Source organism: Pteronotus mesoamericanus, unplaced genomic scaffold (assembly GCF_021234165.1).
Source record: "Pteronotus mesoamericanus isolate MK-2021 breed Mesoamerican mustached bat unplaced genomic scaffold, CSHL_Meso_final scaffold_54, whole genome shotgun sequence".
NCBI lineage: Eukaryota > Metazoa > Chordata > Mammalia > Chiroptera > Mormoopidae > Pteronotus > Pteronotus mesoamericanus.
Genome location: NW_026555321.1, coordinates 27,649,756 through 27,667,406, shown reverse-complemented (window position 1 = coordinate 27,667,406; position 17,651 = coordinate 27,649,756). Strand labels below are relative to the sequence as shown.

The 17,651-nt window shown below is 40.5% G+C and overlaps 1 protein-coding gene across 1 annotated transcript in view; it reads right to left on the bottom strand.

Annotated features, from left to right (window-relative positions):
- Positions 1 to 14,488, bottom strand: part of RASA2 (RAS p21 protein activator 2) — a 110,745-nt gene extending 96,257 nt beyond the window's left edge. Inside the window, exon 1 of the mRNA XM_054595596.1 lies at positions 14,285 to 14,488. Coding sequence (XP_054451571.1) covers positions 14,285 to 14,417 — 133 coding nt within the window. The 5' untranslated portion in view covers positions 14,418 to 14,488. The remainder of the gene's footprint in view (positions 1 to 14,284) is intronic.
- Positions 14,489 to 17,651: the final 3,163 nt, after the last annotated feature.

Sequence of the window (17,651 nt, the reverse complement as noted above, 5' to 3'; positions counted from 1 at the left end):
TCATTTATTTTTTTTAAGGTGAGATTCTTATTTCAAAAGTAATAAAAAAAAAATAGAAAAACGCCTAGCCTTTCTATTGGCCAGGCTCCATACCTTTAAAATGAGACATTTGAACTATTCGAAAGGATACAAATTGGGGGTTGGGTAGCCAGAGATTTGTTTGGCCCTCATGGTGTTAAAAAAAAAAATACAAGCAACATCTAGAAACTGGGTGAGTTAATAATAAATACATACATTATTTCTGGTTTCTCTTTAACAATCAAAGACCTGGCAACATGGTTCTGAGTAGAAACTGCAGACAGGCACCCCTTATTAAATCATAATAATCCAACAATCCCCACTCCATCATGGAAATAAAGTACTGTGCAATCATCAAGATACCTAAAAGCAAGGTAGTACCACTGAGCAAGCACCTGAGTGGGCAAAGGACTACAGGATTCCAGCATAGCTTAGGTGGTTAGCCTACACTCATAGTGAGCAAAGAACTGTTTTGTGGCTATAAAACCTGAACAATAAGTACAATTCCTGACAAGGCATAAAGCAAAGGTTAAAGCCTAAGTTCCATAGCAACTCCTCAAAAAATGTCCTACTAGGTAAGATGCAACTCTTCAGTGGCAAAGTCTACAGAACAGAATTAGGGACCAGTTGTTTCACACAAGCCATGTGTACAATAACTGTCATACAGTGATCTATACTGCTTTCATATTAATCACCTTTGACTGAAGCTTAGTACACAACAAGAAATTAGGAAACTCTTGCACTTGAAAAGGCAAGTTTCACAGGAAGTGTCCATGGGTTATAGATACGTCACCAAGATGCAGGCAGGATCTTCCTGTGGTTTGCCTTGCTCATTTCCAGTTTCAGTTTTGACCGTGTGCTGACCCCTAAGCCCCTTTTTCTCAAGTAGCAAACCAATTTCTGAAGCACATATGGTAAGAATCTCTCCTAGGATACGCCAATGGTTCCTACAGCTACATGAAGCTTAGCAAGGTTCCTAAGCTGACCAAGAGAGCCTCATGAGGCAAGGAAAAAAAGGGGGTGGGGGGGCAGAAAGTCAGGTGGTAGCTGAACTAAGGACTCTAGGGACAGATGTTATATGGGCTACGGCAGCTATTTCTGGTAACAATCCACGGAGCCAAAATGGACTCATGACCTAGAGCTTTTCAAAAAAATGTTGCACCTAGATATAAAAAAGTTGCACCCACACACATGCATGTATCAATATATAGGTTTATGTGTAACTGTGTGTTCTAACAAGACAAACCCACATGCAAGTATGCAAAAAAGAGTAGTGTGTGAATCCCAAAACATTACTAAAGATATACCATTTCAACATTCTAGTTTTATTGAATATCCATTACATTAGACTATAACCAATTCAGGGATAATTATCAACTTCTTGACAACAGAAATGTATTCATCAGTTCTTTCCAATACACTATCTGATAGGCAACTTGGTAGAGAAAGGGGTATGGGCTTTGATAACTTAAAGACCTTCTGAAAACCTGGCTCTGTCACTTTAAAATCTGAACAAATAACCTTTCTGCCTGCTGTTTCTTCACTAAAAGAGGAATAATAACAATCTTCTTCATGAAATCAGATTAAATGAAACAATTTACAAAGTACTCTAACACAGTACATAGAAAAGAATAAAGACTCAATAAATGTTAGCTCATTTTCTCATCCTAAGAAAATGTTATATAAGATAAAATTGTCCAGCCTTGCCCAGATGGCTGTTAGTTGGAGTGTCATCCTGAACTCCAAAAGGTTGAGGGTTTAATCCATAGTAGGGGCACATATGGAAAGCAAATTGATCAATGTTTCTCTCTCACATCAGTGTTTCTTTCTCTCCGCTCCCCCCTCTCAAAAATCAATAATAAACATGCTCAGGTGACGATTAAAATAAATAAATATGCTCAAATTCAGAACTAAGTTCTGTATCATTTAAACAAATGTTATAATATTTTAAAGGATCAAAATTATTATTTTTACTACATTTCTCTGAAACAAAACACTGGATTTTTCAGTCAACTTTTTGAACACAAATGGTGAAAACAGGCAAAGTAAAGGAAATAAAGTTACCCAAAAACTTAACAGAAAAATCTATGTGCACTCAAAATGTTACCAAGCTTAACCCTTGGTTATCCTTATATTGCAGAGAGGATAGTCTTCAAGGGTAGAGGAAGAGAGGCTCACACAGCTAAATACTGTATCAAGTTCACTTTTTAAATAACATAACTAACACACAAAAACATGCTATAGAAAATTAGATCATTAAAAGTAAGGCTAATTTCCCTTTATCCACCACTGAGGTAACCAATGTTGTAAATCTTTTAAAACCTCTTTCTGTGCATTTTCCCATATGAAACAAAATATGATACCACACATATCACTCTTTGTTCTTATTTTTATCCAACAATACATCTTAAAGTTGTTTCCTTTCACATTATAGACACACCTCATTCTTTTTAGCTGCTACAGAATATGTATAAGAATATATTATTTAGCCATTTTACTCCTGATGGACACTAGTTGTCTCTAATTGCTCTGTTTAACCAACAAGGCAACATTAAATATCTTTATGTATGCCTCTTCTGCAAACGAACAAGTGCTTCCATAAGGTAGATGTAGAAATGCATAGGGTATATACACTTAAATTTTTAACAGATACTGTCAAAATGCTCTTCAACATTGCTTTACCAATTTAAAACCATAGCAACAGTGAAGAAAGTACCTTTTCCCTAAATCCTCACCAAGAACTGAAATTAACAAGTTTTTCTGTTTTCAGACTGGTGACTTTTTAAAAATTTTATTTCCCTGATTAATTTTTGTTAAATCTTACAAGGATTTTCATTTGTTTCCTAACCTTTTGTGTCTCCTTTTCTGTAAAATGCCTATTCATATCCTTTATATTTCTTTTTTTTTAAAAAAGATTTTATTTATTTTTAGAGAGAAGAGAAAGGAGGGAGAAAGAGAGGGAAGGAGAGAAGTCAATGTGCAAGAGAAACATGGAACGGTTGCTTTTTGCATGCCCTGAACCAGAGGCCTGGCCCACAACCCAGGCACGTGCTCTGACCTAGAATCAAACCTGTGACCTTTCTGCTTTTGGGACAATGCACAACCCACTGAGCCACACCAGTCAGGGCTTCTTTATTTTTCTAATAGCCTTTTCCTTTTTAAAGTTTGTATGAACTTTTAATATATTGTTGACACTAACTAATAGAGATGCAGTGTAGCATAGTAGGTTCAGAATAACAGGATGGACTGTAGAGCCAGTCTCCCCAGTTTGAATGACAGCTCCAATAAGCACTGGCTGTCTTATCTTGATCAAGTTACTTGTTTAGTTATTCTGTGCCTCAGTTTCCTCATCTTCAAAATGTGGACAATAACTGTACTTATAATTACAGTGAGGATTAAATTAGTTAATATGCTTAAAGTGTTTTGAAACAGTGGCTGGCACAGAGTGTTATATAAGTGTTTTCTTTCTGTTTGTAGGATTTGCTGCAAAAATCTCCCAAACTATTGTCTTTTAACTCCTGTTTATAAGTCTTCACTTACCTTTCCTCAAACAGTTCTGTCTCCATCTTTATTCTCATATTAGAAATGATAAGTGGATGAAATCAACAACTGACTATCCTCCCTCAATCTCACAATCAACTCCTCCTCAAGAATACACACACAGGCATCAGCCAAAGCACCGAAATTTTTAAAAATTTTTGCACGTAAAAGAAAAACAGGCTAACTTCCTCACTGCATAAAGCACTCCCACAAATCAGAAAGAAGAATGAAATAAGCCAATGCGGGGGGGCAGGGTGGAAGGAAGGAAGGAAGGAGACAAGTTCAACAAAAAGTGCAAATAAAAATGGCTCTTGAAAATATGAACCGATCCTTGACCTCATTTCAAACAAGTGCAAATTAAAACTACAAATTAGATGTTTCTTTTTATCTTACAGATCAGTAAAAATCAACAAGTTTTAAAATACACGCTATGTGTGTGTAAAGAAACAGACATTCATAGACTGCTGGGAGGAGCATAAATTGCCACAGTTTCTGTGAAAAGCAGTTTGGCATTATCTTTCCAAATAAAAATATACATACCATTCAATACACCTACCAAAGTCATAAAATCTAGGAATTTATCCTACTAACAGGCTCATATACTCATATTAAAAATGACATACCTACAAAGTTATTTGTTGCAGTAATGTTTTTAATAGCAAAGAATGGAAATAACCTAAACGAACATCAACAGGGGGCTTGTTAAATAAACCATGATGTAGCCACATGGTGAAATATTATGCAGCTGTTAAAAATGAGGCAGCTCCCGACCAAAACTTCCAGCCAAGATGGAGACACAGGTAAACACGGTCCACCTCCTCACACAACCATAGCAAAAATTACAACTAGACTACAAAACAAGTATCATCCAGAATCGTCAGAAAATCGAGCCATATGGAAGTTAGACAACCAAAGAATTAAAAAAGTCATATACATCTAGACGGGTAGGAGGGGAAGAGACACAGAATAGGTGGTGGATAAAAATCAGGAGGGATACCTTGGGAGCAAGGGATCCCAGCCCCACACCAGACTACACAGCCCAGGTTTCCAGTGCCAGGAAGATAAGTCCCCAAACTTCTGGCTGTAAAAACCAGTGGGGGACGGGGTGGCTGAAGAAACTGCGGGATTCTCAGGGGTCTCCTCCTTTAAAAAAATTTTTTTTTATTTATTTATTTTTAGAGAGGGGAAGGGAGGGAGGGAGAGAAGAAAAGAAACATCAATGTATGGTTGTCTCTCAAGCGCCCCCTACTGGGGCCCTGGCCCACAACCCAGGCATGTGCCCTAACTGGGAATCAAACCAGCAACCCTTTGATTCGAAGGCTGGTGCTCAAGCCACTGAGTCACACCATCCAAGGCTAGGAGTCTCCTCTTAAAGGGCCCACAACAGACTTAGGACTTAGGCAGACTCACTTCCTCTGGGCTTCAGCAGAGGCTGCAGCTGGAAGAGCACAAGTGGCATACGGGGAGGAACTGAAGTGGCTCGCATCAGGGCATGTGCCAGGGAACAGCTTCCTCCCGAGGCCAGGGAGAGGCACTGTCCCCTTTCTGTGCCCTCCCACACACAGAGCCACAGAATGGCAATACCATATCTAAGACAACATCAACCTGGTTCACACAGCCTGCCCAGCCCTGGCGATTATCTAAGGCTCTGCCCCATCCAACTTACCAGTGTGCTTTTTTACAATCAGCCACACCACTAAGACAGGGAGTAAAAGCAGCTCTAATACATAGAAACAAACACAGGGAAGCTGACAAAATGAGAAGACAAAGAAATATAGCCCAAATGAAGGAACAGAACAAAATTCCAGAAAAAAAATCTAAACAAAATGGAGATAAGCAATCTATCAGATCAGAGTTCAAAACAATGGTTATTAGGATGCTCAAGGAACTCACTAGGTACTTCAGCAGCATAAAAAAGACAGGCAGAAGTGAAGGTTGCCCTATGTGAAATAAAGAAAAATTTAAACGGAAGCAACAGTAGAGTGGATGAAGCCAATAATCAAATCAATTATTTGAAACATAAGGAAGAAAAAAAACATTCAATCAGAGCAGCAAAAAGAAAAAAGAATCCAAATAAAACCAAGAATAGGCCCTGGCTGGTGTGGTTCAGTGGATTGAGCACCAGCCTGCCAACCAAAAGGTCACTGGTTTGATTTGCAGTTAGGGCACATGCCTGGATTGCAGGCCAGATCTCCAGTTGGGGGCATGGGAGAGGCAAGTGGCAAGTAATCAATGTATCTCTTATCTCTTGCACACTGATGTTTCTTGGAAGGAAGGAAGGAAGGAAGGAAGGAAGGAAGGAAGGAAGGAAGGAAGGAAGGAAGGAAAGAAGGAAGGAAGGAAGGGGAGGGGAGGGGAGGGGAGGGGAGGGGGAGGGAGGGAGGGGAGGGGGAGGGAGGGAGGGGGAGGGAGGGAGAGGGAAGGAGGGAGGGGGAGAGAGGGAAAAGAAAAGAAAAGAAAAGAAAAGAAAAGAAAAGAAAAGAAAAGAAAAAGAAAAGAAAAAAAGCAAGGCTAAGGAGCTTGTGGGACAACTTCAAACATACCAACATTCAAATTATAGGGGTGCCAGAAGAAGAGAAAGAGCAAGGAATGGTAAACTTATTTGAAAAAAAAATAAAAGAAAACTTCTCCAATTTGGTGAAAGAAGTAGACATACAAGTCCAGGAAGCAGAGTCTCAAACAAGATGAACACAAACAGGACCACACCAAAACACATCATATTTAAAATGCCAAAGGTTAAAGATAAAGAGAGAATCTTAAAAGCAGCAAGAGAAAAGCAGAAAGTTACCTACAAAGGAGTTCCCATAAGACTGTCAGCTGATTTCTCATAAGAAACTTTGCAGGCTAGAAGGGATTGGCAAGAAGTATTTAAAGTGATGAAAAGCAAAGGGCCTACAATCTAGATTACTCTATCCAGCAAAACTATCACTTAGAATTGAAGGGCAGATAAAATGCTTCCTAGACAAGGTAAAGTTAAAGGAGTTCTTCATCACCAAGCCACTATTATATGAAATGTTAAAGGGACTTATTTAAGAAAAAGAAGATTGAAACTATGAACATTAAAATGGCAATAAATTCACAACTATCAACAACTGAATCTAAAAAACGAATTAAGCAAACAAGCAAAACAGAATCATAGATATAGAGATCATTTGGAGGGTTATCAGTTGGGAGGGGGAGAAGGAAGGAAAAGGTACAGGGATTAAGAAGCACAAATTGGCAGATACAGAATAAACAGGCAGATATAAAGAACAGTATAGGAAATGGAGTATCCAAACAACTTATATGCATGACCCACGGACAAGAACTAAGGGAGAGACTGCCAGAGGGAATGGAGGGGTACTGGGTGGAGGGGAGCAAAGGGAGAAGAACTGGGACAACTCTAACAGCGTAATCAATAAAATATGCAGGGCCCAGCACAAATAACACCCCTTTTTATTACAAAATCATAAGCATGTAATTCTGTAACATAACAATACCATATGACATTTTAGGTGAAATGTTCAAATTAAAACTATATATTGTCACACCCATATTATTAACTTACCAACCACAGTCCAGCAAGTGTTACTTCTGCTGGACCCTGTATTTTAAAAAATGAGGCAGCTTTTTATATATACAGATATGAAAAGTCTTCAAACTATTATTGTTAAATATAAAATAGCAAGATGTAAAAAATCTGTATATTTTGCTATTATTTGAATGCTGGTGATAGAGATGTTAATACCCATACATTTATGCTTATAAATACTGGTAATGCTTACTTCTGAAGAGGGAATGGCTAGGGGACAACAAAAGAAAACTTGTTTTATGTATATCCTTTTGTATCTTTTGAATTTTATAACAGGTATTTATATTATTTTAATTTGTTTATTTTTACAATAAATTAAAACCTCCCTTTGCTCATATCAACCTTTTTGTTCGTTCCCTTTAAATGGTCATGCACAGCAGGTTGCTACCACTCAGGTAGTTTGTGGTTAGTCTGTTCAACTGGCAAAGGCAGAGGTTTACCATCCTAGTTGCCCATTATCACCCTCTGGGGAACATTTTAAGCCTGCAGATGTCCAAGTACCACCCCAGAAATTCTTATACAGCAAGTCTGGAGTAGAGCCTGAGCATCAGAATTTAGGTTCACAGGTGATGCTGATCAGCAGACAGGACTGAAAACAGGTGAGTTAGAGCATGACACAAACAGGAAAGCATCCAGGCTCAATCTCCACATAAGTCACAATCACAGTCTCCAGTCACAGTCTCATCAGTAATTCTAACCACTTCACAAAGTTCTTGAAAATGAACAGATGAGTTGCAAATAGCAAAATGAAAATCTATTACTACTGGACATAACACTAGATAGGCAATATAATCTTCATATATTAAATGCAGTGTCTCTCCAACAATGGTACTAATTAATTCATCCTATGTAGCATTTTAGAAAGAAAAAAATTTATTTATTTATTTATTTATTTATTTATTTATTGAGAGGAGAAAGAAAGGGAAAGAAACATCAATGTGTGAAAAATATTGCACACCCTCAACTGAGGACCAGGCCCACAACCCAGGCACATGCTCTGACTAGGAATGGAACTGATGACCTTTTGGTTCTCAGGTCAGCACTCAATCTACTGATACACACCAGCCAGGGCTAGAAAGAACTCTGATAGTACTAGTGGACTAGGGCCCAACAGGCCATTAACTGTGTGACACATGAGCTATGGTTGTCAACCTCTTTATTTATAAAAAGAGAGGACAAAACAGGGTATGTTCTCTAACTTCCAGCTCTAAACTTCTATAATTCTCTAAGAATTCAAGTGTCTAAAAAGCAACTATCGCTTAATATACTTTAGGATAAACTAGTAAGGAACTTTTTCATTCCTTTCATAGCCGAGGCCCAATCACAGTCCAATGGGCTAGTGCGCTATCACTCAGATATATAGTAGGTACTGCTGAATAAATTAAGCTCACAAAAAAAAAACAAAAAAAAAAACCAAAAAAAAAAACCAACTCAATCTGAAATCTGATCTAATAAATCTTAGATAAAGGTTTTTCAAAATAGTGCATCTTATGCAAAACAAGCATACTAAATATATTTCAGCATTAAAGTCAAAGCATCTAATGCATCTAAAGTGAATGGCTCAAGTTTAAAATACTTAGTGCTAAAAGGGATGTTAAAGACCATATCCAAACCTCTCATTTTATAAGAAAACAGGGGTTCAGCAAAGTTAAAGACTTTCCAAAGTCATTCTGTCATTATTCATCTTCTTAGAACCAAGCTCTTAATAAAAATTTGTCAATTACTGTTCACTGACGTGTACTGGTATAACCTCATAAGGTATATATATCATGTTAGCCAGGGATTTTTAATGACAAAAATGGCCTTTAAAACTAAAGATATATATAATAAAAATTTCTTTCTTTTCTTTTTAAAGATTTTATTTATTTATTTTCAGAGAGAAGGGACAGGAGGGAAAGAAACATCAATGTGTGGTTGCCTCTCACACATCTCCTACTAGGGGCCTAGCCGGCAACCTAGGCATGTGCCCTGACTGAGAATTGAACCAATGACCTTCTGATTCACAGGCTGCACTCAATCCACTTAGCTATACCAGCCAGGGCAAAATTTCTTAATGTACATAAAGTTTCTTATTTAAACTGATCAGTGGCTATACAACAAAACTTTGGCAGCTGTCAAAAGAGCACAGAACTTCATTAATAGATAAAACATGTAATCTGATATTACTGTCACATAATTTCATTTAGAATATTAACACAGAAATAGGATTAGCATTTATGATTAAAGGATAAAATGATAGTTTTATTTTAGCTAAATTAGTTCCACAGTCTCTTAGAGTCTATTCAAAGAGTTCTAAGTTCAAAAAAAAAAAAACCCCAAAAAACTCTATGAACTCATTGAGGTTTACCTCCTGTCTTCCTCAGAGCAAATGATTAGCAGACTGCTCTGTGAACTTTTACAAAGAACCCTTTTCTCTCATTTCTATCCATCTGAAAGATGGGTTCTTCCTCCTCTCTAAAGAACTTATCTTCTCATTTCAAATTTCTGACAATGATTTCTTATCATGAACAAACCCTTTTTAAATACTGCCTCTATTAATTTATTAAATAACATCTCACTTCAAGTATCTGGCAATAATGAATTCTTAGCATAAATAAACTTTTTTAATCTCTCCCTCTCAATTCTATTGTAGTCAATAAAAAGTTTTGATTTATACTTTGTTACTAAAAAAAAAAACAACAAAAAACAACCTTCAAACCTGCCATGACAAATAAAAAACATACACTGTGTAAGGTGTGATTAAAAGATTTTTCTTTATAGGACTCAGGACCAATTAGTAAAAATATTAATGGAATACAGTCAGATAACAATATTCAAATCCCCTAATAATCAGCAATCAATGCATTTAGAAAAATTAAATCATTTTCTTAATGGGGCAACTTTGGCAACAGTTCAAACCTAAACTCATCTGGCAATGTGATTTTGAAAAGGATGAACTTCCTGCCACAGATCCATGTAGTTTTCTCTTAATAATATCATCTCTCCTATTTCATTTAGCTATAAAATTTACAAAACACTTTCATATCTTGTATCTCAAATCCTCCTCAGGACACCATAGTGAGAGGTAGGGCATTTTCTAAAGGCCTATACTGTTCTAGGCACCGTGTTGACACTGGAATAATTTTTTTAAAAATGAGTAAGAACACATTCTACCTTGAAAGAGCTCAGTCTTACAGGATAAATAATTTTTATAAAGTGTGATAGATAATAAGGTGATTCCCCAGCAGTACAAAGTCCTAACACCTTCTCTCCAGGGATGAGGGTGGTAGTACCCCGAAGAAGAGAGAGGACATGGAGATGACGTGGAGGATGCTTTTGAGGTATGAGCAGGAGTTCTCCAACATAAATAGAGGGGTGAAAGAAAGGAGAAAAACCCTCCCAGCTAGAGGGAACAAAATGTACTTGATGAAGCACTATTCCCATTTTAAAGATGAGGAAGATAAACTCAAAGGTAAGTGAGCTAGCTGCCTAAAGTTGTCACATGCATAATAATTACCAATGTAGAAACAGAATACAGGTCTTCTGATTTTAATCAGCTTTGCATACCAGGAAATTCCAGTACAAGCTGGATAAGAACATCAAATAAAGATTAGTTTTTATCTCCTGCTTTATTCCTGCTTAAGACATGGTCCACGCCTGTCCCCACTTCTGGGGGAAGAAGGAAAAATAATCAGAGAATAGTTATTTATTTAATCCTCAAATGAATCCTGGGAGATAGATGTTTTTACTATGCCCATTTTATACATGAAAATACAGAGGCACACAGAGATTTACAAAAATTGGAAATTAAGTGAAGATTCAAACCTAGGTGCCTAACCTGACCAAGCATCTAAACTAAGGCATGCCCTACCGATCCTACCCTTGCCAAACAGCCCTAGGTCATTCTTTCATCTGAAGATATCAGGGAGACCAATAAATTCTGGGACATATCATGGTCCCAGATTCTGTACTATACCATACATGTGAATGTTAACGCATATCCTCAAATCTGGCTTCCTTATAAATCTGGTCTCCCTTGAACAGGTAAACCCATGCACGAGGTGGCATGGGCTCTTTCAGCAGCAGTTCACAACCTGATTTAATTAGACAAGAGCAAATTTAGCAAAAAGCAGTAAACAAAAAGGACTCCATAACATAACAGCATGAAGCCTAGAAGTATAAAGGAGAAGGCCCTAATCTTCTTTTGCGCATGCATGCATGTGTTTTGGGGTGGGGGAGGGCAATGGAAAATTGTTTCAGCTAGCACACCTGCCACTCACTGCACAAGAGTTCAGACCAAAGGATGGAGTCTGAAGTAACCCTTAATTTCTTTCATCAAGGGTTCATATGACAACTGTAGGACACCCAACAACGAACTGTGCCTCTTGAATATTAACAAAGCAGACTATTTGGAACTGCCATGGTTTCCTAGGGCACTAAAAGGACCTAAGGGAATTTGGAATAAACACGTAAGACAAAAATATTGTCAGCAACACTGGGTTTGCTAATGGCAGTTGATTATTGATACTTTCTACCACAAAATTGTTTTTCAATCTGTCAACCTGGTATTTCGCCTTGTAAAGTATATGGGGAAGTTAATAAATACTGGAATGAAACCCATAAAAAAGGTTATGCCCTATTATCTCTAGAACTTTAAAGATAAATAAATCAATCCATGCTCACTTTTTTTTTTTGCTGGTATAATTTGGAGTTGACGGGTCCTACCCCAGTTCAGAAAAAAAAGACATTTCCTTTCAGGCTCCCTTTTCAGCCCCACGGATCTCTAGTTCTCCAGATCAGAGACTCTCAATCAGCAGTTTGGATTCTGCCAGCACATCTTCAGGCTAGTGGGCCCTATCAGCCTTTCCTCCAAGGTCTCCCAGGATGATGAAAAGGAAAGATGACATGGTTACTTCCACCCTCGAGCCGCTTAGTATCTTCAGTGCCACAACTACCACCATCCCATTTCTGTGACTTTAGCACCTGGCTAATGACTCTTCCAGCCCCCGCAACCCCCACCATGCAAAACCCACATGTCAGTTTCAGGAAAACAGAAAACAACATCTCTTCAAGGTGTCCTGAATGCCAACCAACTCTGGATTACACCAGCTAAAAGGAGGGCAAAGAAATGACAAGGAAGATGGGGAGAAGTTTCATATATAAGTATCCTAATACATTTTCTCTTATGAAGCAGATACTCTATGATCTAAGCTAAAAGCTGAGCAATTCAAAAAGCAAGAAACTGAGATAACAGATGTAATACTTTGTCTATGGTTAAAGTGGTAATATCATTCCAGATCAGTCTCCGTGTATGGGCAGTGGTGGGGTTGCTCTAAGCCATAGGAACGAAGTTGTGTTTTCTTATTTCTTGGCCCAAGTTTCACTTACAGTGGTATCTCTTACTGTGGTATCTTTGCCATGGAGCAGGTGAAAGTGCAGGGCAGCTAAGTCCTTCTGGAAACAGCCTAACCCCAACCCTCAAGTCCAAGACCTGTGTACAGGTAGTTCCAAGGTATAATCTGCAGCTATGTAAATCAGCGAGGCGCCATTGGAGAGTGCCTAGCATGAAGGGACACCAAAATGTAAAGTGGTACAAAATTTGGAAAATTAGATCAAAGGGGAAACGCTGGCCCATTTACAGTTTTCCCAAATATTAAATTAGATATATACAAATATTAAGTAAAGGCCATCTGAATTCTTGAGAGAGTTTATATCCTCGAAGGTAACTTCCAAGTTGGGAAGTTAGATACAGACAAGATCAACTTTTCTGGCGTCATTTTTCAGGTTTTAAGAACTGTACTGTCTTAAGGGCCTGAGGACTACTTCTGATAATAGAAAGGTGAAAAAAATTTAACATATCTGCTTCTAAGGTTTCATAAAATCCCAAGAACTTGAAAGAGAGCAACATGAAAAGAGGAAAGTGGGAGAATCCAAGCTCAATTAATAATACCATTATTCACAAAGAGGAAAATCTTACATCCTGTGGAAGAAACAGCATTGTTAGCCATTTGAATGCAATTCGCTTTTCTTCATACAAAGTAAAAAGTACTCCTCCTAAGGCGTTTTATTTACATAAAACATGAAGCACGTTTCCAGTCTGAAAAGAGAAAACTTTTTCTCTACTGAATAGAGAAAACAAATATTTGACAAAAGCAAAAACAAGGCTTATTGATATACCTTACAAATAAGGAAAAAACAGCGTATCCTGACTAAATTACTGTGGGGGAAAAATGGCAATCTGATGCCAAAGGGTCATTCCCCCCCCCCAAAAAAAATGTCCAAATGCCTGGACTCAAATGGTCTATGATAATGCTCTAGGCAAAAAATTTGTATTAAGTCAACAAACAACTACGGCCCGTTCATAAAAGTAGCAACCGCATGAGGAGGAAATGAATTAAATGGGTTAAGAGACCTGGTTGGATGACTGTGTTTTGAGACCTGCTCACAGGAAGCCACTACATCCTGCCTGAATTCAGTGTCAGGCACGCTGTCTCTCGATTCAAGTGGGGCGAGTACAGGTGTCCAGCCCCGGCCCCTCCCGAACACCCGGTGCGGCGGCCACTCGAGTCCCACGGCGGCCTGTTTCCTCCTCACCAGGGCGCCTTTTTCAACCTCGCCCAAGCTGGTGAGCCCAGGAAACGGGCAGCCCCCTCCTCTCCGGCCAGCCCTACTTCCCCGCCCTCCTCCTCCTCCTCCTCCGGCCGCGCCTCCGGTAATTACCGCTCGACTCCCACCTCCGGGCTGCTCCCGGGCGCCCGCAGCCGCCCGCAGGCCTGCGTCTGAGGGCGGCCGGAAGCGCCTCACGCCCCCGGCCCGCGCCCCAAGTTGGGGCGTCCGCGCGTCCAGGCCGCGCCCCCAAGCCGAGCCCCTCACGCCGGCGTGGCCCAGGCGCCCCCGTCCCGGAAAGATTCCCGGTTCTCCACTCCCTCGCGACAGTGGCAGCCCAGCCCACGCCGCCCTGTCCGGGCGACGCCTCCCCCAACACACCCCCCTTCCAGCCTCACCCACGCCCGCTCTCCCCACGCGTCTCGCCCGGCTACAGCCCGCGCCCAGGCCCCCTCACGTTCCTGCGACCCCAGCGCCGCTCAGCGCCACCACCCCCGCGCGCACACCGCCCCCTCAGCCCCGCGGCCGCGCCGCCACTGGGTGGGTCCCTTCAGCCAGTCCCCCGCTTACAGATCTTGCCCCGCAGACTCTGCAGCACTCGGACCTCGCGACTGTCCACGTTCCCAGCTTCGGGCTCTGCCGTCGCAGTCGCCGCCGACGCCTCGGAAGAAGCCTCCGCAGCATCAGGCGCCGCCGCCGCCATGGTGCTGCCCGGCCCGTGCCGCAGCCCCGCCGCCTGCGTAGCCCGTCGAGGCGGAGCCGAGCGGCCCCCAGAGAGTGCTAGCCGCGCGCCTGGCCCCGCCCCCGGCCTCCGCTGCCCGCCCCGCCCCGTCGCGGCCCCGCCCCCGCCCCACCCGGGCCCGCGCAGTCTCCGCGTCCCGACCCCGAACCCCGGCCACCGCCCTTGCGGGAACCGAACTCCTAGCTTTTCTCCTCTTTGCCCCATAAAAGCCCAGGCGCTGGCCAAGGGAGGCTGCAAGTCGTGGCTCTGAGCAGCCTTGAAACCCGCTTAGGGAAAACCTCGGCCGTCCCGAAATCCCCAAATCCTCCTGGGAATTAGGCCCTCTGCACCCGCGGACTTCCATACTTTTCGAACGCTCAAGGGAACTGCCTGTGGAATAGAATGGAACTTGACAGCTCGGTGGACCCCAAAACTCCCTAGTCTAAAGGCGCCAAGAGGTACATTAGAGATTTCCTCACTAATAGCCATATGTCCCCTACTCCCAAACCACACACCACACCTAAATCCTTATTTTTAACACAAATCCTTATTTTTAAGAACATTGCTTTGAAAAAGCTGGTGCAAAAAAGGATCATAGTCCCCACTTACAGCTCGAGTGCAGTGCCTGACACCCTCCCGCAAAGGAATCCTGACGCCTTTCCCACCACTTGTGTTTTCAGAAACAGCAAAGAAGGGTTACATCTCTCCACAACCCCCTCCCCATAAATGGGCTTATTAAAAAATTGATTGACATGTAATTCTTCAATCTTTGACTAGTAGTTAGTTTTATTTCAAGGGAACTCTTTACAGTGAGTAAACTGCATGAATAATACCCTGGTATGTGATGAGGAAGATGATTTCCTGGTCTTGAGGTGTTCACGGTAGTGCCCTGAGAAGGAAGAAACTGTGACTTCATAGGGGAGGGTAGTTGTTTTCCAGGGCAACAATAGGAATCAGTCAGTCTGTCAACAAGTATTTTTTGAGGTTCAGACTTAGTGATAGCCTCAGAGACTATAAAACACACGGTGAAGAGAGCCCCAGCCCTCCAGCAGCTCGGTCTATGGGAAGACAAAAAAGAAAGAAGAACTGGGAGAAAAGAACTCAAATCAGGAGACTGGGAAGCCTTCCTGGGAAATGCACTGAGGGCTGAACTGAACACAAGCCGAGAGAGGCAGAAACGTGAGGAGGAGTAGAAACCACTGTGCAAAGGCTGGACAGCTAGAGATCACAGCCTAAGTATGTACCTGTCTCTGAAGAGTGACACTGCCAATTCTGGGTGTGTTGCTGGTGATCTCTACATGATTTTTACACATTTTGGAGAAAATAAACTTACCTCTTTTATGTGGATGTTTTGCTGTCATTTTAAGCAATAAGTCTGAAACTTGATTTCCTATTTTCCTTTTCAAAGCTGAGTTCACAGCTATATTCTGTTACCTAAGCTAAAAACTTTGACTCTTTTAAATCCCTTGTCACCATGCTGTTTTCAATTGTCACATCCTTCTGAGTCTACCAAAATCTCCCCTCCCTTCCCTTCGTTTCCATTCTCTGTCAAGGATTCTCTGTCTGCATCCTTCTTAAAATAATCACCATTTGAATAGTATCAACACAGTCATAGTGTTTGTTTTTCTGTTTGTTTATCTGTTTTTAAAAGGACACGAGCCTATGAGACTTAGGTTGGAGCCTAATTCTACCACTTTAATATATTCAACAACAGTTACTCAACCTTTCTGAACCTGTTTTTTAACAGTAAAATGGGAATGCTATACTTACTCTTCCCTCTTCAAAGGGTTATTGTCAGGATTAAATAACTATTGAGAACATGTGTGTGGAGCATCTAGTGGAATACTGGGCACGTAGTAGGATTAACGCAGTAAACATAGCCTGATGCTCTTGCCTGGAACTCTTCTAAGAGGTCCCCCATCCCTCTCATTCCTCCTACACGCCACTTACATTAAAATTCCTAAAGCAAAAATTGGAGTTTGTCACTTGTACGCTCAAAAAAACATCAATGGCTTGCTTTATCCCTTCAGCCAGCAAGCAAGGCACACTATAGGCCATGAAGAGTGCTAGAAATGACAGCAGAATAAAGTTAAAATTCCTCAGGCAAATGTCCAGGGCTGGAACTAAACCCAGCCTACCTACTCCTCTAACCATGAGCCACACTGAGTCACTTTTCTCACCAGCCTGACTCTGTTAGGGCCGACCTTCTTCCTGCCTGGCCAAATGCTGCCTCATCCGTCTATCTCTCCTCTCACAGACAGAGGTTCTAATTAGTACTGTTTTGGGGCATTGATCACTTTCCACATGATATTATGTGTCTGTGTACTTGTTTCTCTCTTCTCCTAGATTCATGTTTTTAACTCCTTCAATAAATATGTTGAATAAGTGGATCGAATCACTTACTTCCTCCACTCAGCAGACTTGAACTTTTCCTGTTTTGAAAATCCTGACTTGTATTTATTATTCATTATCATACCTGCCTAAAAGGGAACTTTAATAACATCCTGTAATTTGAAATGAAGGTTTTTAAAGCTTTGTTTTCTTCTTTAAAATATCAATATCTGTACAGATTCTCTTAAGTTCTCTCCTTTTTCACTAGCTTAATCCTGAGTCTATATTACTAAATTGTTACTAAAGATATGAAAACAATTTTACATAAAGTGACACTCCACTTTTTTCCTCTCAAGCCATCTTCCTATTGAAGATTTCAGAATTATCATATTTCACTAAAACCCAGAAACTCCATTTCCTTCTTTATCCAAAATCATTCCTAATTAACTCTGCGTAAACATTTAAGGACATTATTTTTTTTTTTTACTGATACCGGCCTGATTGTCGTAGATCTTTAGCAGAGTCAATGTTTCCTTAGTGTACAGTAATTGTGAAATAAAATTTTATAAAGACCAATAAGATTTACCCACAGTACAATTACAAGAAGGCTGCTACCTAGCCTTCCTTTTATTGCCCTTGCATTGTGTTTTAAATTCATCTAGAGTTCCTCTCATTTCTTCATGATGTTTAGTAACTGGAACAATATTGCATCATGCACAAACTTGCACTTCACTTCCTTCCTCAAATTATTAATGAATGTGTTTAAAGGCCATCTCTCCTATCTCTACCCGCTCTGCTCTGATGAGCAACCATTCACTACTATGTCCTTTCCTCTTTCTTCACCAGTTTTTAACCCATTCAGTCATTTCCACCCATACATAAATT